This window comes from Nyctereutes procyonoides, unplaced genomic scaffold (genome assembly GCF_905146905.1).
Source record: "Nyctereutes procyonoides isolate TBG_1078 unplaced genomic scaffold, NYPRO_anot_genome, whole genome shotgun sequence".
Classification (NCBI taxonomy): domain Eukaryota; kingdom Metazoa; phylum Chordata; class Mammalia; order Carnivora; family Canidae; genus Nyctereutes; species Nyctereutes procyonoides.
Genome location: NW_026575044.1, coordinates 43,174,140 through 43,201,137, shown reverse-complemented (window position 1 = coordinate 43,201,137; position 26,998 = coordinate 43,174,140). Strand labels below are relative to the sequence as shown.

The following is a 26,998-nucleotide window of genomic DNA, read 5'->3' as shown; positions in this document are numbered from 1 at the left end:
TAAGATTCTGTACAATGAAGGTCAAAGTTTTAAAAATAAATAATAAGAGACCTTGGCTGGTTCAAGTGGTAGACCATAGGACTCTTGATCTCAGGGTTGTGAGTTCAAGCCCTATGTTGAATGTAGACATTACCTAAAAATAAAATCTTAAAATAAATAAATAAGACAAATGATAAACTGGGAGAAAATATGTATAGTGTATATAACCAAGAAAAGATTATTAAGGGTCATAAGATAGAGATTCTAGGGATCCCTGGGTGGCTCAGCGGTTTAGTGCCTGCCCAGGACATGATCCTGGAGTCCTGGGATCAAGTCCCGCATCGGGCTCCTTGCATGGAGCCTGCTTCTCCCTCTGCCTGTGTCTCTGCCTCTCTCTTTCTCTCTCTGTGTCTCTCATGAATAAATAAATAAAATCTTAAAAAAAAAGAGAGAGATTCTATAAATAAGAAAATTTAAAAAAAACTTCAATAGAAGAAAGACACAAAAACTAGCAAAGGATATGAATAGGCAATTTACAGATAGAAATATTAGAGGCCAATAAATATTTTTCACCTGTGATATTAGGAAAAATTTTAAAGTTTGCCATATTAGCATTGGTGAGTGTATAGGAAAATGGATATCTCCATACATCAATTATGGCAGGATGATAAATGCTTTGAAAAGCAATTTGGCAATATCCCTTACTGTTGAACACATTTACTACCTTTCTATCTAACATTTTGACTTCTAAGGATTTTCCCAAATAACATTTGCACAATTTTTCTAATTGTTCTAAATTGTTCTATTACATGTGCAATAGTAATTGTAATACTGGATAATAGCAACAAAGAGAAGAAAATTACCCTGATGCCCACCTTGCTTATAGTCATTACAAGGAATATTTGTTTGTTTGTTTGTTTGTTTGTTTGTTTGTTTTATGATAGACACAGAGAGAGAGAGAGGCAGAGACACAGGCAGAGGGAGAAGCAGGCTCCATGCACCGGGAGCCTGACGTGGGATTCGATCCCGGGTCTCCAGGATCGCGCCCTGGGCTAAAGGCAGGCGCCAAACCACTGCGCCACCCAGGGATCCCTACAAGGAATATTTGTGTAGTGAATAAAAGGATTAAGATAGAGCTATATCTACTGATGTGATAAAATATCCAAAAGATATCAGCATTATTGAATAAAGTAAGTCACAGAAAAAATATCTATAGTGTAACCTCATCTGTGTATATTTAGGGTTAATAATAATTTACATGTATTATGCATATTAATAGATGGATAAATGTGCTTCAAAGGCTTGAAAGTGATTCTTGAGGAGGTTTATCTTTCTACATTTTATATTTATGTATTTTAATTCCATATAACTTACATTAGATTGCTTTTATATTTAGAAAAATAATTTATTAAACACACAAAAAAAGAGGAAAAAATCTAATTGCTCTGAATCATCATAAGACTTATTTCATTTTTTTTTAAGATTTTATTTATTTATTCATAGAGACACAGAGAGAGAAGCAGAGACACAGGCAGAGGGAGAAGCAGACTCCATGTATGGAGCCCAATATGGGACTCAATCCTGGATCCCGGGATCATGCAGAGCCAAAGGCAGATGCTCAACTGCTGAGCCACCCAGGTGTCCCATAAGATTTATTTCAAATTTAGGTTTGTCACATAGGTTATCATTTAATATAGATACATTTTCTGTATGAGCTATAGTCTATACATAGCCATTTAGGAACCATGTGGCATGATATTCAAAGTGAATTTCTTAGTTTAAGGGGGATAAAAATGAAGATACTATATAGTTTATCTTAAAATGTACCTAAATCTCTCAATATCAACAATTCTAACTACGATAAATGAAATTTCTTCTTTCTTTTGTATTTTGTTATCTGCAAATTCAAAACTTCTAAGAACCCATTTCCATGCAGTACCCCTTTCTAATATAGCATTCACAGGTAAGCACATACTCATATATCCATGGAGCAATCATAGACATTTATCTTAAGAGTGAATAAAATTTCATTTCACTAAGATCAGCAGAGTCAAAGCACATGCTAACAGTGTAGTGATGGCCCTCATCAAATATACAAATACTGAACAAAAAGATTATAAATCACAAAATATTCCAGTAGTACTGCAGATGTTTCTGATAAAATGTGACATTTGTTTTTCAAGCTAACATGACTAAAATGGGGCACCTCTACATATTTGATTATTTCTTCAGGTGGATGATGCCGAAGAGCCTGACAAAACAGGGGAAAATAAAGCACCCAGTAAGTTCCAGTCCATAGGAGTGCAAGTAGAAGAAGAGAAGTGGTGAGTCCATTTGCATTTGTCTTCTTTCGTCTTGATATTGGCAAGTATGGTACCAGTATTTTCCCCTGACATAAACCTAGAAGATTAAATGATATTTTCCCTTAACTTTTGGAAGTATTTAACTGATTCCCTCCTCTACTTTAATACTGAAGACCACTCAAGTTAAGTTTCAGCTAGAATATTAGAGTTAAGTAAGTACATCACATTCACATACACATAAACACTGTGTGCAATACTGTTGTGTTGCCAAATCATTCTTCTTCAAAAGACCTTTCCATTTTGGACTGTAGACTTTTTAAGAGAAGAGGACATATTTTATTCCTATTTTTACTCCTGGCACTTAATTGTCTGGTGTTCAGTATGCACTCAATGATGAAGAAGGAAAGAAGAAAGAAAGAAAGAAGAAAGGAAGGAAGGACCAAAGAGAATATTTCCTATCACTGTCTTGAATCACAAGTTCTTTTAGATTGCTATTTAAAACAATCTTTCGGATGAGCACTGGGTGTTATTCTGTATGTTGGTAAATTGAACACCAATAAAAAATAAATTTATTATAAAAAAATAAAATAAAATAATCTTTCTCTAGAATCTTCATATCTAGAATTGGGAAATTTAGAGTTTCAGAAACTAGAAGGAACCTCTGAGGTCACTACATTCATTTTATGAATGAGAACTTGATCCAGAGAGGTATGTGAATTTCTCAACCAAACTGTGAGGTCCATAATGGGTAAACTATGTTTTATTGATGGTAGTACCCCCAGCTTCTAGAATTGTGTTTTGCACATGCTAAGTATACAATATATATTGGTGAATGAAGTAGAACTGCAATTATAGTAGAAGAAAAATCTCTACATTATAAATTAGAGTATCATCTCAACTTTGCCACTAACGTTCTATGTGTTGATTAGAAGGAATCAGTTGGATGTCATCTGTCCATCCATCTATCTATCCATCCAATAAATATCTATGGATTGCTTCCTACATGCAAGGCTATATGCAACATAGACTGAGTATCTGGGAAAAGGTTATGCATCAGTTTAGGGAAGGGATACAATTTTAAAGCAGTCTGGTATTGACACCGCACTTGGATCTAAGAGGTTTTCAATATATGTATCTATAATATTTTCCATAATCTCCTATAATTATACAATGTTGGAAGCCCAGAAAATCGATACAACCATTCTGGAAACTAATATGACAAAAGTCAGAGATAGTTACACCTGTATCCATACCCATTGACTCAATAAGCACATTCATGGAGTCATCCTGAATGAAATTACTCAAAGGAGGGGAAACAGCTGAGAACATTATCAACTATTGCAAATGAAAAATAATAATTAGCAAATGTCAAACTATAAAAGAATATTTTTATAAATTTTAGCATCTCACCAAGGTAGAATAAATAGCTATTAAACGTACTTTGTAAAGATGATAGAGAAACATGGGGAAAGCCCCATGATGCAATGTTAAGTGAAAAGGCTGAATACGTGGTATCTATGTAATGTCCATGAAGATGGACAGTCTTTATAGACTGAAATGTAATCTGTAAAGATGGTAGGTTTAGGAGTGTTTTGTTTGTTTTTGTTTTTTTTTTTTTTTACTCTACAATATTTACTCATTGTGTCTACTTCAGATTTTAGTAATCATTATTTTCAAGCCAACCTTTCTGACACTTGTTCCTTGAAGTATTTTGGAAAACTTTTTGAAACTGTAACGTGTTGAATGATCTCATGGTAAGAACACATAATTTTCTTTCCCCCACTGGCCCAACTTATTTTCCTCAATGGTATGGTGATTGAAGGCACAGACCCTTGAGTCAGAACACCTAGATTCAAATCCTGGCTCTACTGCATGCCAGGTGGGGGCCTTGATCAAATTAATAAATAATAGCTTTGAGCCTTGGTTTCCTTATATGTAAAAAGGGGGATAGCAGGTGGCTTCTGGTCCAGCATGAAAGGAATTTAGAAGCTGTCACTCTGTTGTAGAAGCTGAACAAATGGAAAAATCAACAACTCTACTTCAATCAGTCAGAGAAGTGAGGGCCCAGGGCAAACCACTTCCCCGCAAATTGAAGAGACAGACATACAGATATGGAAAAGACCAGACTAGAAACCCACAAGCAAAAGCCTCCGTGGGAAGCAGTGCCAGGGTAGGAACAGCTAAAATGCATGGACAAATTGCTAGAGGCTCGGTGAGGACAAATTTGAGAATGAAATATTTAGGGGGGCCCAGTAATGGTGGAGGGTATGTCCTTCCAGTTTTGTAAGTCACTCCAAGAGGTTACCAAGTCCCCAAAGCAAATATCAAAGAAAAATCCCCAGGTGCTCCTTCTAGCCAAGAGAGGAGAAAGGAAACCATCTTGAAATATGCCAGAACATTCTATTTTTAACAAGATCTGCCCCCAGGAGAAACTGCTTTACCAGAGCCTAACCTGCAGGGGTCTTATCAGAATCTAAACTACCTGGGGGAAAGGAAATACCAACTCTAGCTCCCTCTAGCCTTACAAGTGGAAGAAGGGAAACACCCAACCCCTGCCCCCTCTAGCCATTCTGTCTTAGATAAGATGGAAAGAAACTGAAAGTTCACAGTCCAGGGTGCAAGCTTACAAAAAGATCCCTAATCAGTCAGAATGCTTCCTCTCCCCTTCACCTAACCATTACATTACCAAAGGGCTATCCACCAAGGTTCCTTTTACCCAGGACACCATGCCTACTTTTCAAAATTAATTTACAAGGCATACTAAAAGGTAAAAAGCACAGTTTAGAGTGTCTGAACCAGCATAGAGCCAGAGTCAGATATGGCAGGAATATTGGAATTATCAGAGCAAGAATATTTTTTAAGATTTGATTGATTGATTGATTGATTGATTGATTGATTTGAGAGAGAGTGAGGGAGAGAGCACAAGTGGTTGGAGGGGCAGAAGGAGAGAGAGAAACAGACACCCTACTGAGCAGGTAGCTGCCACGGAGTACATCCCAGGACCCAGAGATCGTGACCTGAGCCGAAGGCAGACACTTAACCCACTGAGGCACCCAGGTACCGCCAGACCAGGAATTTTTAAAAACTATGATTAATATCCTAAGTGCTTTGATGGAAAAAATAGCACATAAGAACAGATGGATAGGAACACATGGGTGGCTCAGCAGTTGAGCATCTGCCTTTGGCTCAGGGCGTGATCCCAGTTCGGGGATTGAGTCCCAAATCAAGCTCCCTGTGAGGAGCCTGCTTCTGCCTCTGCCTGTGTATCTGCCTCTCCCTGTATCTCTCATGAACAAATAAATAAAATCTTAAATAGAAGAAAGAAGAAGAAGAAGAAGAAGAAGAAGAAGAAGAAGAAGAAGAAGAAGAAAGAAGAAGAAGAGATGAATAATAGAAACGAAGAGATAGACTTTTTTTTTGTTTGTTTGCTTTTGTTTTTTGTTTTTTGTTTTGTTTTTTTTGAGATAGACCTTCTAAGAAAGAATAAAAAAGATTTGCCAGGGATCAAAAACCCTGTAACAGAAGGAAGACTGCCTTTGATGGGCTTATTAGTAGAGTAGACACAGCTGAGCAAAGAATCTCTGAGCTTGAGGGTGTAATAATAGAAACTTCCAAAACTAAAAAGAGAAGAGAAACAAACTGGAAAAAAAAAAAAAAAGAAGAAGAAGAAGAAGCCCCAAACTGGGATTTCCAAAAACTGTGGGAAAATTATAGAAACAATAATTTTTGCATAATGGGAATACTAGAAGGAAAGAAAGGAAAAGAAGCAATATTTTAAAAAATAATAACTGAAAACTTCCCCAAATTAATGTCAGACTCCAAACCAAAGATCCAGGTCTCAGAAAAGCTCTAGTAGGATAAATGCCCAATACACCACACCTACAGATACCATATTCAAGGATAATCAAAAGGAAAAAGTCCTGAAAGGAACAAAAGGAGGAAAAAACCAAAAACAAACTACCTTTCCTATACTGGGGCAAAGATAAGAATGACATGCGACTTTTCTTCAGAAAACATTCAAGTAAGAAGAGAGTGGAGTGAAATATTACATATTTAAAGGAAAAAACAGGGATGCCTGGGTGGCTCAGTGGTTGAGCGTCTGCCTTTGGCTCAGGTCATCATTCTGGGGTCCTGGGATGGAGTCCCACATCAGGCTTCTTGCAGGGAGCCTGTTTCTCCCTCTGCCTGTGTCTCCACCTCTGTGTGTGTGTGTGTGTGTGTGTCTCATGAATAAATAAATAAAATCCTTAAAAATAAATACATAAACAAACAAGGGAAAAAGCAATCTGTACCCTAAAATTATCCTTCAGAAGTGAAGGAGAAATAAAGGCTTTCTCAGACAAACAAAAATTGAAGAAATTTGTTGTCAGGAGAGCTGGTCAGGGTCACCTGACTGGCTCATGAATTGAAGCCCACAATGGGCTAGAGATTACTTAAAAATAAATAAATAAACTTAAAAAGTTCTTCAAAGAGGACACCTGGGTGGCTCAGTGGTTGAGCATCTGCCTTTGGCTTGAGGTGTGATCCTGGAGTCCCAGGATTGAGTCCTGCATTGGGCTCCTTGTGGGGAGCCTGCTTCTCTCTCTGCCTCTCTCTCTCTTTCTCTCTGTTTCTCTCATGAATAAATAAATAAAATCTTAAAAAAAATCTTCAAAGGAAAGAAAAATCATATAAGCCAGAAATGAATCCGCATAAAAAAAGCAAGAGCATCTAAAAAAAAAAAAAAAAAAAAAAAGAGCCTCTCAGAAGAAGTAAGTGAAGTTAGAAAAAGACTTTTATTTTTCTCATTCTTTCTTTTTTTCATGTCTTTTATCACATAAGTTTCCTATCAACCCAGTGAGAACTCTCACCTCCAACACAGAGCTTGTCCAAAACCAAAGAGCTAATAAGATAGGGAAGCCTGACTTGGAATCCTAGTGTCCACACTCTGTTCTGCCATGTTTGTGACCCCCCCTTAGAAGAAGTCTTAGTCATATGAGTAACCTGAGGATGTGTTCTGTCCTAAAGTTCAAACGATGGAGACATCTGGAGACATGGAGAGCTCTGCTCTGAAGGTATCTTATAGTCCATCATTTTTCAGCCTGAAAGGCTGTGGGAACTATATGAACTAAAATAGGCTTTCTTTAAAAGCTAATCATCACTAACTCTATGAAATCAGTTAATTGTAGAGCACCTAGGTGGCTCAGTTTGCTAAGTGTCTGTCTTCAGCTCCACTCATGATCTTCAGGGTCCTGGGATCCCACTCCAGGCCTGGCTCCCTGCTCAGTGCGGTGCCTACTTCTTCCTGTCCCTCTGCCACTCCCACTGCTTGTGCTTGCTCTTTCTCTCAAATAAATAAACAAACTACTTTTTTTAAAAAAGGGAAAAAATCACCGCCTTCTTAGTGCAGTGGGCAGCGCGTCAGTCTCATAAAAAAGGGAAAAAAATCAGTTAATTGTAATTAAGCCTTATTAATGTACAATTAAGTCCTTATTAATGTACAATTAAGATGCTTGCCACTCCATAACTAGCCAAAAGCCAGAAATCAAGAGCATAGCTGATAAGCCTTTCCAAACCTCCAGGGTCAGGACTAGGTACCTCTATCTGAAACTTGTCAAAATGCTCCAAGAACCTGGTCCATAGTCTTCCAAAAACATGTTGGAGCGCTTTGTATGTATCTGTACGTAGCCTGTTTTCATGCATATGGAAGCAATAGACACCTGTTAAGAACTCAGATGGAGCAGTTCTGCTACTACAAACTTCAGGAGAATGGGAACCTCCAGACGACTGCAGCCTGGAATGGTCCTTAGACAGCATCTCATCCCTCAGGCTCACAGGGAAGTGTCTTCCCCCGAATTACAGAGCAACCTGGTATTGAAAGTAGGATCCTGCCCCAGGCTCTACATTTCGAGTCTCACAGGCTCTCTGCTCCACTCTGCTAACATTCAGATGAACTGTCTGAAGTCAAAGGATGTGTGCTTGTGTTTAAGTGAATTGAACAACAGCAACAATACAGAGGATGGGAGGGAAGAATTAGGACTATTTAACTACAAGGTGCCTACACCACTCCCAAGACCCTATGAGGTTATTTGAAAGCAGACCTGGGTGAGTTGTAGAATGTATGGTGCAAACTCTAGGGCAACCATTAAAAAGAGTAAGAAAAGAAGCACACTTGACCCTAGAACAGCACCGGTTTGAACTGTGCAGTCCACTTACACGCAGATTTTTTACAGTAGAGTTTTGGTAAGTACATTTTCTCTTCCTGATGATTTTCTTAATGACGTCTTCTTTTCTCTAGCTTACTCGATTGTAAGAATACAGTGTACAATAGATGTGACATACAAAACACAGACACAATCCATGAAAAAAAGTAATTGGTAAACTCTGGACTTCATTAAAATTTAAAGCTTTGGCTCTGTGAAAGACAACATCATGAGAATGAGAAGGCAGGCCACGTGCTCGGAGAAAATATTTGCAAAAGACACATCTAATAAAGGGCGGCTGCTATCCAAAATATGCAAAGAACTCTTAAAATTCAATACTAAGAAAGAAAACAATCTGATTTTCAAAAAGGGCTAAAGACCTTAACAGACACCTCCCCAAAGAAGATACCTGAATGGCAAGTAAGCATATAAAAAGATGTTCAACATCATATGTCATTAGGGAATTGAAAAAGAAAACAATGAAATACCACTACTCACACATTAGAATGGCCCAGATCCAAAACCTTGACATTACCAAATGCTGGTAAGGCAACATTAAGTCTGAATCATTGCTGGTAGGAATGCAAAATGGTACAGCCACAGCCACTTTGGAAAATATTTCGGCAGTTTCTTACAAAACTAAACATACTCTTACCATATAATCCAGCAATCACACTCCTTGGCATGTACCAAAGGAGCTGAAAACCTGCGTTCACACAAAAACCTGCACACGGATATTGCTAGCAGTTTTATTCATAATTGCAAAACCTGAAAGCTGCTGTGCCCAAGATCGCAAATCCGAGAAACCACCAAGGAGCCGACACCGATGCAAACACACGAGGGTTTATTTACAAGCTCAAGCTTGGGTCCAAGTGTACCTGACACAACGGAGCAGGGACCTGGACCCTGAGGTGGGTTCCAGCTTAGTTTTAAGGGCTGGTCTAGGGGATCTTCAGAAGGGGTGGAGGAATTTTTTCCATTCCAATATGGGGGAAAGGGGGGGGGGGGTTTCTTAAGATCTGATATGGGATTGAGGGCATTCTGAGCTTTATTGTCTTTCCTGTATGGGATTCCCTGCCTAGGACAATCTGCAGTTTTTCCTGTAAAGTTCAGCTCTTATTCCCAGGGGCCTAAGATGGCTGTACTTGTGCTAATGCTAAACTTGAGGTGGAATGGCCTTAATTTTTCTCGGCCTCCATAGAAGCAATCAAGACATCCTCCAGTAAGTAAATAAGTAAATAGGTTGTAGTCCTTCCAAACAATGACATTTTATTCAGCATTTCTTATTTAAAAAGAAATAAGCTATCTAGCCACAAAAAGACATGGAGGAAACTAAAATGCATATTACTAAGCAAAAGAAGCCAATCTGAAAAGACTACATACTGTATGATTCCAACTATGTCACATTCTAGAAAGGGCCAAACTATTGAGATAGTAAAAGTAATGATTAAGAGAGGAAGAGGAATGACGAGACACAGCACAGATGGTTTTTAGGCCAGTGAAACTACTTTGTATGCTGCTATGATGCTGGAGACACATCATTATACATCTGTCCAAATCCAAAGGATGTACTCCACCAAGAGTGAACCCTACATGTAAACTATGAATTTTGATGGTACCCATGTGTCAACAGGGGCTCAGCATCGTAACATATGTACCACTCTGGTGGGGGGTGTTGTTAAAGGAGGGTCCGGGGGTGGGAGAAGGGACAGAGGGTATATTAGAAATCACTGTACTTTCTGTTCAGTTTTGTTGTGAATCTAAAACTGCTCTAAAAAACAAAGTCTATTAATTAAAAAAAAAAAAAAGAGGAGTGGTAGATAATAGTGTTAACCTCAGAGTGCTGTCTTAGGGTGTGTTGTTTAAGATACATAAAACTTTTAGAAAAACACCTGACACATGGGAAGCACTGTATATGTGTTTACTACTCTACTATGTACCCACGTAGAATCTCTCTAAAGATTGAAATCTCAAGAAAGCAATTATACCACCTTTTCTGAAACAATAAGAAAAAAAATTACCTCGATTTTGTAATTTGACTTCAAACATTTCCCCTGCAGTCAACTATCCTGTTTTATCAAATAAACACCCTAACACATATCCGTCTACCAGAATGCTGAATACCGCATTCTTTGGACACACATGATAACAACCCCAGAACTTCAAATGAACCACTTTTACCATATTCTGAAAAAGTTGAACATTTAATGAATTACTGAAATTTATAGGATGGTCAATTTCTCAGTCCTTTGAGTGGCTTATGGACCAGCAGCCCAAATTTCCTGCTTAATTTTTCAAAACCACCCTTCCTCAAAGGTCACTTCATAGTTAACTGCTGTAAAGTAAATAAGCATTTAAATTGATGTTAATGATTGTTTTCATCCTCTCCAAAAGAAATCCATTGTCAAACAGGGATTCTTACAACTTCTGCCTCCAATTAGGATTCTTTTTTACAGTTCTGCTGGTAGTAATTCATTTAGATAGGATCTTAAAAGCAAAATTGGGCAACTGAGATTACCAATGATAGCTAAGGGAATTCTTTTTAAATTTTCTAGTGATAAATTGTCTTCTCATTGGAATGGCCAGCACAACCCATCTTTTCCTTCCCCAAATAAACAGACTGATAGACAAGTGCAACCTAACAAAAAGTGAGAGAAAGAAAACAGAGCCAGAGAAAGAAAGAGATCATACAAAGAGAGGATGATTAACTAGACTTTGTAAGAGACCAAGTAACTCATTATCACCTTTTAAATCCATCACAGTTTAGAAACCAAAATTAACATAGCAAAGTACACCTGGCTAATTTGTCTATTAAGGGGTAGACTTCAGTGTCACAAATTAAAACAAAAGGAGGAAGTTAATAACTCACTAGTAAAAAGTAAAATGGATTAAGTAACCTGTCTGCTCCAAAAGAGGAATCTAAATGGAGTATTATAAATCTGCCTGGTATATTTGCAGACGGCCATGACATCCTCAAAATGCCATCCATAGCAGATGTGCCATTTCCCTTCTCCAGGGCTCCTTCATGGTGGGGACCGTGCACTGAGGAATGCTGTCTAAAGGTCACTAGTTTAATGCCATGGTAGCACCAAACCAGGGATAACGAATGCCTGTGGTTTTGAAACAAGACTACTCCTCTTACACCAATGAAGAAATGCCTCATCTCCATCAAACATTTGCTGTCTTTCCCCAATTCCTGTTTCAAGGGTCACCTAGCAGCACTGTTCGATAGGATCCACGTGACATAAGGTATTTGTTCATATGCAGGATTAACTTACCCCAAGCAAAGCCAGCAAACCTTGCCAACAACTCCCCTGCTCTGCCTTTGCTCTGCATCTCAATGCCTCCTAGCATCCGGTCCCCATTCTCTCTCATCCTTCTGACTGCTCTCCAGGAATTTGCGTGAGGTCTTCTTGTCTTTCGAGCTGATAATTAGCAAATCCAGTAAACCAATCCTTCCTATTTACTAAGGTGAGAAAGCTGAGAGGCTCTCAGGGATCTCCCCTTTCCTTCCAAGTAACAATTGTATATCAACCATGGTTCCTACAAGGCTTTCCTTTTTTTTTTTTTTTTTTAAGACTTTCTTACATTACCCCACTAGTGACTCTAAGAGTGGACACAAAAAGAAGAAGAATATATTTATTTTCAACATAAAAGTGGCATGTAAATTTACTTGGAGGAGAACATAGAGCAGCAGCATGTTGACAAGTTTATCTGTTGACAGATATCTCTCTGATGGACTTTGGAACAATGAAGACACTGTGTGTGTGTATCTTAAGCATTATCTATCTTTTCTTTTTTCTTAAAAAAATATTTTATTTATCTATTCATGAAAGACAGAGAGAGAGAGGCAGAGACAGAGGGAGAGGGAGAAGCAGGCTCTCTGTGAGCCTCCATCCCAGGACCCCAAGATCACGACGTGAGTGGAAGGCAGACACTCAACCACTGAGCCGCCCAGGCGCCACCATTATCTATCTTTTCTATAAAAATTATTTATTATTGAATCTAATTAACTATTAAAAAATAAGATACTATTTATACATTATTAAAATTTACAAATTAGAGAAATAAAATTCCCCATAAGTTCGCTCATTAACCATTAATTAATAAAGGGGTATGTTGTTTACACATACATTTTCCATAAACATTTTATTTATTTATTTATTTATTTATTTATTTATTTATTTATTTGAAAGAGAGAGAGAGAGAGAAAGCAAGATAAGATGGGGGTAGGGGCAGAGGGAGAGGGAGAAGCAGACTTCCTGCCTGAGCAGGGGCTTGAACCCAGGCCCCTGGGATCATGACCTGAACTGAAGGCAGAGGCTTAACTGAGCCAACAGGCACCCCTTCCAAAAACATTTTATGAGTTAATAAAATTGCTCTATGTATTAAATTTAGTAATATTTTGGGGTGCCTGGCTGGCTCAGTCAGAAAAACATGTGACTCTTGATCTTGGGGTTTGAGTTCAAGCCCACATTGGATGTAGAGATTACTAACAAAAAACCCACAACAAGACTTTAAAAAGAAATAAAATAAAATTAACTAATGCTAGAAGCTTTCTCGTTATTAAAAATTCACAACAAATATTTCTTTTGTTGAAAAGAAATATACAGTATTGTATATTGTATATATACTTGAATTATACAGTATTCAAGAGTAGGTATGAATCATAATTTGCTCCCCCTGTCTCGCACTGTTGAATATCTCCATTACTTCTAGATTGAATTCTGGTTAAAGACAGTGGAAAAAAAAACACATATCATCTTTGAGGCCTTCTGAAACTAAATGGCAGTAAAAGGATTTTTTGCTTGTTTGGGCATAAACTGCCAAGGATGTAGAGAACAGGATAGAAAAAAAGAACAGTGACCTGTTGGAAGCTGGAAGGCAGAAAGACAAGTGATCTCTGACTCAGCTGACCAGGGGAAGCAGAATCTAAAGCCAGGGATGCAAAAATCCAAGATGCAATTCAATTTAAATTTCAGAACCCACAGAAGCCATGGGGCCTGACAACCTTGGGTGCTCAGAGAAGTAGGGTTGAAGGAGCTAAGAACTTTGTCCCTGCAGAACCAGGTGATGGCCCCTCCCACTCGGGCAGAGGACTGGTGATCTCTCCGGATGCTAAAACAAAGGGTCTCAGAGCTGCAGGACAGCAGCACAGTTGAGAGCACCATTACTATCCTAAAAATAGGAAGATAAGTGAAATTTTACCAACGGAATGCTGAGGCACCCTGCCCTAAGCCTCCTTATGCTCCCACTGCTCCCAGAATCCTGGCAGCCAGGTTTATTTCCTCTAAGCAGAAGTGTGGAACAATCTATTGTGGGTGAACTGACCAATCTGAGCCCAAAGACTCAAAGACCCATAACATCAGAACTCTGCAAGGTGAGAGCCCAGTGAGGTCACCTACACTGAGGATCATAGTGGATAAGCCCCTACTAAAGGACGGATTTCTTTTTTTTCCCCCAAAGATTTTATTTATTTAATCATGAGATACAGAGAGAGAGAGAGAGGCAAAGACACAGGCAGAGGGAGAAGCAGCTCCTTGTAGGGAGCCTAATGTGGGACTCAATCCCGGAACCCCAGGATCACAACCTGAGCCGAAGGCAGATGCTCAACCACTGAGCCACCCAGGCATCCCTAAAGGACAAATTTCTAAGGAGGCTTTTATTGTGCCTTTCAGCCATGAGCAGACAGCTAAGAATCGGTAAACTCAGATCAGAGTCATAAAGAAGAACCAAAAGTTTTAAGGAACATTTAGAAAATTTAAAAGTTATTTTTGAGAGAAAGAAGGGAAAGGCGGACAAGGAAAGCTCCATGATAGAAGTGAAAATTGATATGGTCTCTGGGGCACCTGGGGGCCTCAGTCCATTAAGTGTTGAACTCTTGATTTCAGCTCAGGTCATGATCTCAGGGTTGTAGGATTGAGCCCCACATGGGGCTCTCCTCTCAGTGTGGAGAGTGTCCCTCTCCCTCTGCTCTTCCCTGGCTTGTGCTCTTTCTCTCTCTCTCTCTCACATGAATAAAAAAAGTAGCATCTTTTTAAAAAAGAAAAGGAAAATGTATATGGTCTCTTGAAGAGCATCTTATCCTCCTGAGGTGGGGAGGGGGCAGTAGGGTGGGAAGAAAAAGAAAAGTGCTCTTAGAAATTAAAAACTTAATAGCGAAACTGGAAAACCTAATAGAAGAGTTGGAAGATAAATTGAAGAAATTTCTAGAAAAAGCACAAAAGGGGAAAAGCAAAGAAGTAATCCAGGAAACAGGTAATCCCATCCAAGATAGGGGAAAAGGAGGGCCCAGGATGACAGAGAAGAAAAATCCCCAGACAGCAGTTGTGCAGCAGGTCTAGGGAGGGACCAGCTAGGATGGAGCAGGTCAGATGCTCTATGAAAGATTAATTCAAGAAGACCTGTCTACAGGTCTACCTAATGTGTTTGTTTCAGTGCATGCAGAGGAAACTACACATCTGGGGGGATTTTGAGGATTGAGAAAGTGCTAAGTACATAAACATTAAGCAATTTCTAAATAAGAAAAAATGTATAGGAAGTAGAATATAATATGGAAAAAAAAAGAATATAATATGGCATAATAGCTTGCTAGGGCTGTGATAGCAAAGCATCACAGACTGGGAGGTGTTAACAGCAGAAATTTATTTCCTCACAGTTCTGAAGCTAGAAGTCTAAGATCAAGGTGTTGGTAGGGTTGGTTTCTTTTGCAGGTTTTGGCTTGTAGATAACTGTCTTCCCCCTGCGTCTTCAGATGTTCTTCCCTCTGTGTCTGTCTGTGTCCCAATTTCCTCTTTTTTAAGGGTATCAGTCACATTGGATCAGGGCCCACTCATATAACTTTACTTTAATTACCTCTTGAAAGCCCGATGTCCAAAACCAGTCACATTCTGAAGTACTGGAGGTTAGGGTTACCGCATCTGAAAGTGGGGAAGTGCACAAGTAAGGCCATAACACACAGTCAGCTGTGTATACTATTTCCTGTTCAAAATAGTGTAGTTACAAAAAGCAAGTTCTGAATATTGATCCAAATATACAATGTAATTGTATCAGGAGAATGGAAAAAATACTAGAGCAGACCAGAAGTGTGTGTGTGTAAGTGTGTGTGTATGTCTGTGTGTGCGTGGTGAGAGAGAGAGAGAGACAGACAGACAGAGACAGAGAATAAAGAGTAGAGAATGAAGACGAGGTGAGAAAAATCTAAAGGTTCATCTTTCCTGAAGACAAAAACTAAATGATTAACAAATAGCAATGTTTGTTATGTAGAAGTAATAGTTAAGAGTGGCTGCTTGTGGAACAGAAAATTATTACATCACTGGACCAGGAATTTCTATTTTTCATAGCCAGCCTTGTAGAGCTACTTGATATTTTAAAATTGTGTGCATGTATAACTGCTAAAAATCAAAAGTGACCAATCGAAATAGTGATGTATAATATTGTGGTAAATATCGTTGTGCAATAAGTATTTTTGTTATTTCAGCTTATTCCATTTCTGGGCTTAAGAATGCAAACATTTTTTAATGTTCTTGATATCCATTGGCAAATAGCTCCTGAAAAGATCTGCAGCACTTTCCACTCAGAGGGAAGCACTTGAGGCCACAGTTACCTGTTCTCTTCAAATCCCCTCATTGTTTTAACAGCTTTATTGAAATTGACGTACAATTTCAAAACATACATATATACATATAAAGTGTATAATTTGATAAATTTTTACATGTATTTATGATAAATATCATAAGAGAAGAGATGGGTGGGCAGGAGGGGCTGAAAGTGAAGGGGTAAGTGGGGACCTTTGGAGGTGAGGATTGTGTTCTCTATTTTGATGGTGGCGAGAGTTCCATTTTATGTATATAATATATAAATGTATTTGTAATAAAAGTTAAGATTTCGCATCTTAACAACCCTCTAATTTATTTATTTATTAAAAGATTCGTTTATTTATTTGAGAGAGAACACATCCATATGAGCAGGGGGAGGGGCAGAGAGACGGGGGAGAGGCAGAGAGACGGGGGAGAGAAGTAAACTCCCCACTGGGCGAGGAGCCTGACTCAGCTGAGATCATGATCAGAGCATAAACTCAGAGTTGGAGGCTTAACCAACATCCACCTACGCACCCCTTTCTCTTCTTTTATTTAGCAATATTACATAATTTACAGTGTAAAGGCCTTGCATATAATTTGTCAGCTTTGTTCATAGATATTTCTTTTTTTTCCCCTGATACTACAAATTGTATTTATTTTAACTTCACTTACCAACTGTCTATTGTTAGGGCATAGAAATACCATTGATTTTTGTGTGTTGATCTTCTATCCTGTAATGTTCCTAAACTAGCCTATTAGTTTTAGTGGCTTTTTCGTAGAGTCCATATGATTTTCTAGACTACTACATTATCTACCCAAAAAAGGACAGATTTATTTCTTCTTTTCATTTGGATGTATTCTTTCTCTTGTTTTATTACACTAGCTAAAAATTCCAACACAATTTTGAATAGAAGTCATGAGTATGGACACCCTTGCCTTATTTCTGATCTTCTGTAAAAATATTCTCTCACCGCTATGTATTATGTGAGCTTTAGCTTCTTTAAAAAAAAAAAAAAGATTTATTGATTTGAGAGAGCAAGAGAGAAGGAGAAGGAGCATGAGCAGTGGGGAGGGCAGAGGGAGAAGCAGACTCCCCACTGAGTAGGGAGCCCAATGGGAGGATCAATCCCAGGCCCCTGGGATCATGACCTGAGCCAAAGGCAGAGCTTTAACTGACTGAGCCACCCAGGCACCCCAAGCTATAGGTTTTTTTCTAGATGCCCTTTATTGAATTGAAGAACTTCCTATCTATTTCTAGTTTGTTGAGAATTATGATCAGGAATGGATATTGGATTTTGTCAAATGCTTTTTTTGTATCTAATGAGATATCACAAGGTTTTTCATTTTATTTTATTTTTAATTTTTATTTATTTGTGATAGTCACACACAGAGAGAGAGAGAGAGAGAGAGAGAGGCAGAGACACAGGCAGAGGGAGAAGCAGGCTCCATGCACCGGGAGCCCGACGTGGGATTTGATCCCAGGTCTCCAGGATCGCGCCCTGGGCCAAAGGCAGGCGCTAAACCGCTGCGCCACCCAGGGATCCCAAGGTTTTTCATTTTAAACTATTAATATGTTGAATTGCATTGGTTAATTTTTTAAAATTATGGTAAAATGCATACAAAATAAAACTTACCATTTAAACCATTTTACATGTACAATTCAGTGGCACTAAGTACATTCACAGTGCTGTACAACCATCACTACTACCTAGCTGCAAAATATTTTTGTCACTTCTAACAAAAATCCCATAACCATTAAGCAGTCACTGTCTATTCACCCTTCTTCCCAGCCGTTTGAAACTGCTAATATGGTTTCTGTCTTTATGGATTTGCCTATTCTGGATATTTCTTTAAAATGAAATCATACAACGTGGCCTTTTGTGTCTGGTTTGAGGTTCATTCATATTGTAGCAAGTATCAGTATTTCATGCTTTTTTATGGCTGAATAGCCACTATATACATAGTTTCTTGGGGATCCCTGGGTGGCTCAGCGGTTTGGCACTTGCCTTCGGTCCAGGGCGTGATTCTGGAGTCCCGGAATCAAGTCCCACATCGGGTTCCCTGCATGGAGCCTGCTTCCTGCATGGAGCCTGCTTCTCTCTCTGCCTGTGTCTCTGCCTCATTCTCTCTCTGTGTCTCTCATGAATGAATAAATAAAATCTAAAAAAAAAAAAAAATGTTTTTTCATCTGTTGGTGGCCATTTGGGATGTTTTCTCTTTTGGCTATTACGAATAAAGCTACTACAAATATTTGTATACAATTTTTTGTTTGAACATCTGTTTTAAATTCTTTTTGGTATTTACCTAGGAGTAGAATTGCTGGGTCATATTGTAATTCTATGTTTAAGATTCCTTTTGGAGGAAGCACCAAATTATACTCCACAGCAACTCTTCCATTTTACATTCCCACCAACAATGTATGAGTGTTCCAATTTCTCCACATTTTGGCCAACACTTGTTATTTTCCATTTTTAAAAATTATGACCATCCTAGTGGATATGAAGTGATATCTCATTATGGCTTGAATTTGCATTTCCCTAATGACTACTGATGTTGACTATCTTTTTGTGTGTTTATTGGCCATTTGTTTATCTCTTTGGAGATATATCTATTCACCTCTTCTGCCCATTTTTAATTTTTAATATTTTATTTATTTATTTATTTATTTATTTATTTATTCATTTATTTATTTATTTGAGAGAGAGAGAGGTACAAGTAGACTTTGTGCTGAGTTTATAGCCTGACATGGAGATCTCACAATACTGAAATCCTGCCCAAGCCAAAATCAAGAGTAAGATGCTTAACCAACTAAGCTACCCCAATGCCCCAACTTTTGCCCATTTTTAAAATTAGGTTGTTTGTTTTTATTGTTGAGTGCTTATAGTTCTTTATATATTCTGGATACCAGACCCTTATCAGATATTTGATTTACAAATATTTTCTCCCCTTCTTTGGGTTGTCTTTCTTATTTATTGGTAGTGTTTTTTCATGCACAAAAGTTTTTAATTTTGATGAAGTCCAGTTTTTCTCATCACTGTGCTTTCTATATCATATTTAAGAAACCATTGCCAAAGCCAAAATAATGCAGATTCGCCCCTATGTTTTCTTCCAAGAATTATATAGTTTAAACTCCTAAATTCAGGCTTTTGACCCATTTTGAGCTAACTTTTCTATGTGGTGTGAGTTATAATTCCAGCTTCATTCTTTTGCATGTGAATATTCAGTTGTCTGGCATTTGCTGATTTTTTAACATTAACCCAACTTTGTGTTCCTGGGATAAGTTCAATTTTGTCATCATGTATAATCCTTTTTTATGGGATGCCTGTGTGGGTCAGCGGTTGAATGTCTGCCTTTGACTCAGGGCTTGATTCCGGAGTTCTGGGATTGAGTCCCACATCAGGCTTCCTGCATGGAGCCTGCTTCTCCCTCTGCTTATGTCTCTGCCTCTCTCTCTCTCTCTCTCTCTCTCTCTCTCTGTGTGTGTGTGTGTGTCTCTCATGAATAAATAAGATCTTTTTTAAAAATCCTTTTTTAAATGTTGTTGGACTTGATATTCATTGGTTAAGAATATTTGTATCTGTATTCACGAGAAATATTGTTCTGTAGTTTCTTGTATTGTCTTCGTTGTCTTTGGTGTAGAGTAATGCTATCCTCATAGAAAGCCTTAAGAGTTATTTTTTTCCTCAGTTTTCTAAAAGTCTCTGTATAAAATTGTTAAAATTTTTCATTTGATATTTAATTGAATTAACCAATGAAACTGTGTGGATCTGGAGTTTATTTTGTGGGAAAGTTTTTTACTACAAAATCAAATCCTTTAATAAATAGGGCTATTTAGGTCATTGATTTCTTTTTATTTGATCCTGGGTAGTTTGTCTTTCAAGGAATTTGTCTGTTTCATCTAAGTTATCCAATTTATTGATATAAAACTGTTCATAATATTCCTTTCATATAATTTTTATAGCTGTAGAATCTGGAGTGGTGTCATCTCTCTCGTTTCTCATATTGGCAATGTGTGACTTTTTTTTCCTCATCAGCCTGGCTAGAGGATTATTAATTTCATCAATTTTTAAAAGAAAAAGCTTTGATTTCACTGGTATTTCTCTACTGTTTTCCATTTCATTGACTTTTTACTTTTATCTTTTTCATTTCATTTATTTAATTTACCCTATTTTGCATTTGCTCTTCTTTTTTAAATTTCTTAAAGTAGCAGTTGAACACTGAATTGAGACCTTTATTTTTTATACTATTGGTGTCTAATGCTATAAATGTCCACTTAAATACTGTTTTAACTACATCCCATGAATTCTGATTATTGCGTTTTCATTTTCATTCAGTTCAAAATACTTTCTAATTTCTTTTTTAAAATTTAACCCATAGTCTATGTGCCATCTAGCTCATAAATATTTTGGGACTTAGTAAATGTCATTTATTTTCTATTTATTTCCATTGTGGCCAGACACTATACTTTATGTCTTGAATTCATTAAAATTCATTTAAGGTTTGTTCTGTGGCCCCAAATACTGTATATCTTGCTAAATAGTCTGTGTGCACTTGAAAAAAAAAATGTATGTTCTGCTATTTTTAAGTGGAGTGTTCTGTAAATGCCAATTAGGTTTTCTGCAAAAACCAATTAGGTTTTTTAGTTTCTCCATAAATTTCTGATTTTCTGTCTATAAATTCTATCAATTAAAAAATATATGTATTCTATCAATTATTGAAAAGGCAATGTTGAAATCTCTGATTCTAATTGTGATTTTATCTATTTTTGTTTATTATTCTATCAGTTTTTGCTTCAAGTATTTGGAAGCTCTTTTATTAGGTTCACAAACACTTAAGATTGTTATGTCCACTTCACGAATTGACCCCTTTATCATTATGAAACCTCCTTCTTTCTCTCTGGTAATACTTTTTGTTATGAAATCTACCTTGTCTGATAGTTGTTTTTTTTTTTTTTTTTTTTTTTTTTAAGATCTGATAGTTTTTTTTTTTAAGATTCTATTTATTGGGGATCCCTGGGTGGCGCAGTGGTTTAGCGTCTGCCTTTGGCCCAGGGCGCGATCCTGGAAACCCGGGATCGAATCCCACGTCAGGCTCTCGGTGCATGGAGCCTGCTTCTCCCTCTGCCTATGTCTCTGCCTCTCTCTCTCTCACTGTGTGCCTATCATAAATAAATAAAATTTTAAAAAAAAGATTCTATTTATTTTTTCATGAGAGACACATGCACAGAGAGAGAGAGAGGGGGGTAAAGACATAGGCAGAAGCAGGCTCCCTGCGGGGATCCCAATGTGGGACTTGATCCTAGGACCACAGGATCACACCCTGAGCCAAAGGCAGATGCTCAACCAACTGAGCCACCCAGGCTCCCTACCTTGTTTGATATTAAGATAGCCAATCAAGCTTTCTTTTCCTTCTTTTTTTTTTTAAAGTAAGTTCTATGCCTCAAGATCAAGAGTCACATGCTCTATCAACTCAGTCAGCCATGTGCCCTGAACTTTCTTTTCACTAGTGTTAGCATAAAGTATCTTTTTTCATTCTTTCACTTTAAAATTTTTTATGGCTTTATATTTATAGTGGTTTTTTTATGAGAAGCATATAGTTGGTTCTTGCTTTTTTTTTAAGATTTTATTTATTTATTCATGAGAGACACAGAGAGAGGCAGAGACACAGGCAGAGGGAGACACAGGCTCCCTGCAGGTAGCCCAATGTTGGACTCAGTCCTCGAACTGGGATCACATCCTGAGCTGAAGGCAGATGCTCAACCACTGAGCCACCCAGGCATCCCTGGGTCTTGCTTTTTAACCCAATCATACAACATCTTCCTTTTAATTGGAATACTTGGACCACTTACATTTAATGTAATTGTTGATGTGTTTGGGTTTAAGTCTACCACTTGTGCTTGCTATTTATATCTCTTCTTTGTTTTACTTTTCATTTTCTTCTACCTTCTTTTGGGTTGTCTTTTTATGATTCCATTTTATTTCCTTTGTTGTCTTATTAGCTATAACACTTCATTATAATTTTAGTGGTTGCTATAGGAATTATATTATATATCTTTATTATATTATACCTTCAACTGAAATTAGACCATTTCTTGTGTAAGAAACTTATGATGGTATGTATGCCTCCATTCCTGTACTACCCAAGTTTGTGCTATTGTTATCAAACATTTTACTTCTACATATATTAAAGATCCATAATATAATGTTGTTATCTTTGCTTTAACAGTCAATTATCTTTAAAATTATTTAAATAGGGGAACCTGATCTGCTCAGTCAGAAGAGCATGTGACCCTTGATCTCAGGGTCCTGAGTTTGAGCCCCATGTTCATTGTAGAGATTACTTAAAAATAAAATCTTCTAAATAAATAAATAAATAAATAATAAATAAAATAAAAGGGAAAAAAGTCCTATTTATCCATAAAGATATGATTTCCAGTGTTCTTCATTCTTTTGTATAGATCCAAATTTCCATCTAGCATAATTTTCCTTACTCTTGAAAGACTTATTTTAACCTTTCTTATAGTATATATCTGCTCATGATGAAAGCTTTCAACTTTAGAGTCATTATTTTGTCTTTATTTTTTAAAGATGTATTTTCTTCAAAGAGGAACAAAGATACCCCAGCTGTGGGTAGATTTCTTACCCCATGAGCTTAATGTTGATACATACTCTACTGGGACTCTATAGATCTATGGGTTCCTTCTGTGCAGTTCTCTCTTCCTCCACACTCTGCCTTGCAAACTCCCACTGCATTACCCTCCTGAGATTCCCAGCGATGTCTCATCAGCTCAGGGAGACTGCTTGCACCACACTGAGACCACTCCCTGTGCTGCCGCCTGGAAATTCTGTAATCAGTAAACATGAACAATCATAGACTTTATTTGTTTCCCACATCTCAGTAATCAATGTTCTTCCTTGACTGATGTCAAGTATTTTGAAAACACTTTTTTCATACGTTTTGTGAGGTTTTTTAGTTGCTTCAGGTAGGAGAATAAATTCAGTCACTCTTATTCCATCTAAGCCAGAAGCAGACATCATCCATATAGGTTTTATTTGCCCTACAATTGGTGTAAGCCCCATTATTGAGCACTGCTCTCTGGCTCAAAAAGTCATGGAATATATGGGAATGTACTGAAGACCTGGGGGTAAAAATACTCCAGTCATATGATCCAACTTGAAAATAACTTTAGCTTTCTGTCTTTACAATGTGGGAGTTGGATAGAATTAACATCAATAGCCTCTTTAAGGTGTAAGTTCTCTGATTCAACATTCCAGCAGTGTTTCCTCAAATTTAGAAACCATTATGCATACATGAAGACTCTTTGTTGAGGTCTAGGCCTAATCTTCTGGGTCTTGCCTTTCTGCTTATTGTCATATTTCCCAGGTGGCTGTGTTGTTGTCATAATCTCTAGTTTAGAAACAAGAGAGAAGTGTGGATAAGTGTGTGATACAGGTTCTGGCTACCTGCTTTTGTTGTAACTCAGCTACCTTTTATAAGGGTAGATATTTATGATACATTTTAGAACATTTATAAAGCAATCATCTTTTGTCTTTACAACTGAGAGGTAGAGACTTTGAAATTATATACTCTTGTTTATTTATTAACACTGTCACATTGACAAATTGATGTCTGTCTTTCATGGTTGCATAAAGAAAAACTACTGGTCTAACAACAATTTTCTGGGAAGGATATTCTGTAATGCTATATTTCTGGTGTGGTGTATATTTAATTTTTTTAAGATTTTTTTAAAAGATTTCTTTATTTGAGAGAGAAGGGACATGAGAAGGAGCAAGGAGGAAGGGTAGTCGGGGGAGAGGCAGAGGGAGCAAGAGAATGTCAAGCAGACTCCCTACTGAGTGGGGAGCCCTATATGGGGCTTGATCCCAGGTCTCTGTGCTCATGACCTGAGCTGAAATCAAGAGTCGGATGCTTAACTGTCTGAGCCACCCAAGTACCTCTAAAAGATTTTGCTTTATTATTTTATTATTTTAAAAAGATTTTATGTATTTATTTATTCAAGAGAGAGAGTGAAAGCATGAGGTTGGGGGGAGGGGCAGAGAGAGAAGCAAGCTAGCTCCCCACTGAGCAGGGAGCCCGATGGGGCGGGGTGGGGTGCGGGGGGAGCTCAATCCCAGGACCCCAGGATCATGACCTTAGCCAAAGGCAGACACTTAACCAAATGAGCCACCTGGGCACCCCTAAAAGATTTTATTTTATTTTATTAATTTTTTTTAAGATTTTATTTTTAAGTAATCTCTACACCCAACATGGGACTCGAATGTACAACCCCAGGATCAAGAGTCAGGTGTTCCACTGACTGAGCCAGCCAGGTGTCACTTAATATTTTTGGGACGCCTGGTGGCTCAGTGGTTGAGCTTCTGCCTTCAGCTTAGAGCATGATCCCGGAGTCCCAGGATCGAGTCCCACATCGGGCTCCCTGCATGGAGCCTGCTTCTCACTCTGCCTTTCTCTGTGTGTATCTCATGAATAAATAAATAAAATCTTTAAAATATATATATATATTTTTTCTGTGTCTTTGTATACTACTTCTTACTTGGCTGGGATCTTTATCTAAAGACCATCCAAGTGAGAGTCAGTGTTACTGAAAGGAATATTTTCCTTCACCATCCAGGGAATTAGAGGAGAAAACTTTTCCTAGAATAAGTGGGTAGTAAATCACTTGTGACCTCTTTCCTTTCATCATCAACTCCCCCGCACCTGCCATTCCTTTATTAAATCAGTGAAGTTGGGTAACAGTGAATGTCTAGAGCAAGATCTGTATGTTTGGAGGAACGTGCATGGAAAGGGAAAACCAAGATCTTTCCATTTATATTTCATTTATGGGATGGGAACAGGAGCAGATGGATATTTTAATGATTTGCATGAAAAGTCTGTTGTCTTTCTTATCTCCATTTGGTAGAGCCATCTCCTTCTCCCCTGGTATACCTTTTGTACATTATGAAATAATACTTTCAACGCTCAAGTGTCGGGACACTTTAATGCTAAGGGGAAAAAATGCTGGCATCAAAACGTGGTTGTGAATGACACCTGCCATTTCAACAGGTCTGTGAGCACACATACTGAGTCATCAGTGTTAAAAGAAAGCACCTTCAAGCTATTATCAAAGCTGCTCCCCATTTCTAGAGACAAACGCCTCAGTGAATAAGATAATCAGATTCTTATTTTTCACCAAAATTACCTCTCTTTCCAAAAAATTATAAGTTTTAAAAATTCCCCTTGCTTTGCCCATTGAAGCTCATGGCTTTGTAACTGGGTATAACAGGCATGTGCAAAGATAGCATTGTTTTCTCCTTTAGTATAACATCAACTACTATAAAAGATCTCTTTTGATCATAAATGACTTAAATGTATAAACATTTGGGCTTGTAGTGAGTTGTGCCTTTTCAGCTAAGCAGGATGTAAAAACATGAAGCCAAAATTGAGATATCTTCTGACAGCCAGTTCAGGAACCACAGACTTAGAAAGACCATTGGCATTCAAACACAGCCCTCCTTTGCCAACCTGGAAGCTTTGGATCAATCCCCACTCCTCACAGCTTCACTGGAGTACTACATAGCCCGGGACCCACCCTTGATATTACATTTGGCAAATGACTTCTTTTCTTTGCCAAGCTAACAACACCATGACCCAGCCAAATAGTCCTTACAATACACCTGAGCTTTAAAGGCATGGCATTCATGCATTTCAAATTTGAAAAGCCTGAAACTTGGCATAATTCCTGATATGCTTCATACATTCTCCCCTCCCTCCTTCCCTTCCTTACTTCTTTCCTTCCTTCCTTTCCTTTGTCACCTTCCCTCCCTCCATCTCTCTCCTTCCCTCTCTTTCCTTCCTTCCCTTCTTCTGTTTCTCTTCTCTCCCTCAGTCTCTCTCTTTTTCTTTCTTTCTTCCTTTTCATGTGTTTTTACAGATAACCTCTTTTGCAAAAGAAAAATGATCCTCCGACTCACAAGCCTCCGTGGCCTCCATTTGACCCCAAAATCAGACAATAAAAATGAATTATGGGTGAGACCTCTCTGGCTTTTGTTAGTTACCTGGAGTCAAGAGTCAAGGAGTGACCTAACACTGCGGTTGCTGGGATGCAGTCAGTTTGAAGATGTTTTGTTGAGACTCCTAACTAAGGTTCCTATAGAGATAGTCCATCAGGGATGCTAGCACATGGCCAGGTGGTGCAGAAAGATCACTTTGGCCTTCTCCAAAGGGCTTGTAATCCCAAAGATTACAAGCCCACTGTCATTATTGTCCATTTCTTCCCTTTCTCTAATTGGCAGATGCATTACAATTACTTAGAATGGAAAGCATCTTTATGTAGAGAACTTATTCTATTTCCTTTGCTTAAAGAGACCTTCAGGTAAGAGAAACAATGAACATGGTGGCTTGTGAGTAATGAACAGATGCTTGTTTTCAGGTCGTTGTGCAATCTGTCGAGAGGATGGTGCTGACCATATAGGAACTGGGAGCAGGATTGTCCCTTCCCCTGGCCAGGGTTTGCATCTGTGACCAGGCTTCCATTCTGCCTGGGATCCCCCATTCGCTGTTCTAACTGCGAAGCTGATCTGACAAGAAAGAGCGAATCTCTTTTGTAGAAAGCTTTAATTCTGGATCTCAATCTCCTCTCACCCCCACACCTTTCTTTTGATCTATCTTTTATATAATGAGACGTCTTGGGTTTTTACATCAGTTAAAGGGTGCCATTTCATAAAATACCCAGATGGTTGCACTTTTGAAGAGTAGCATTTTCAGATCCCACATCTATTCAGCCTTGACAGCAGGCTTAGTGAAGAATGTCTAAAGCCTCCTACAAAGAAAGAAAGAACAGCACTGAACTAGTGTTTCTCCCTTTGAAACCAGAGTTAGCCTTCAAAAGCAACCATTATGTGAATGAGAGGGATGAAGAAGATAACCAGAGGCCAGGGAGTTTGGTAACAGAATG

At 38.1% G+C, this 26,998-nt stretch overlaps 1 protein-coding gene across 11 annotated transcripts in view; it reads left to right on the top strand.

Moving 5' to 3' along the window:
• Positions 1–26,998, top strand: part of DLGAP1 (DLG associated protein 1) — a 327,004-nt gene that overhangs the window by 267,279 nt on the left and 32,727 nt on the right. For all 11 annotated transcript variants that reach the window (XM_055323707.1, XM_055323706.1, XM_055323710.1 and 8 more), the window contains one exon: positions 2,212–2,303. In XM_055323707.1, coding sequence (XP_055179682.1) covers positions 2,212–2,303 — 92 coding nt within the window. The remainder of the gene's footprint in view (positions 1–2,211; positions 2,304–26,998) is intronic.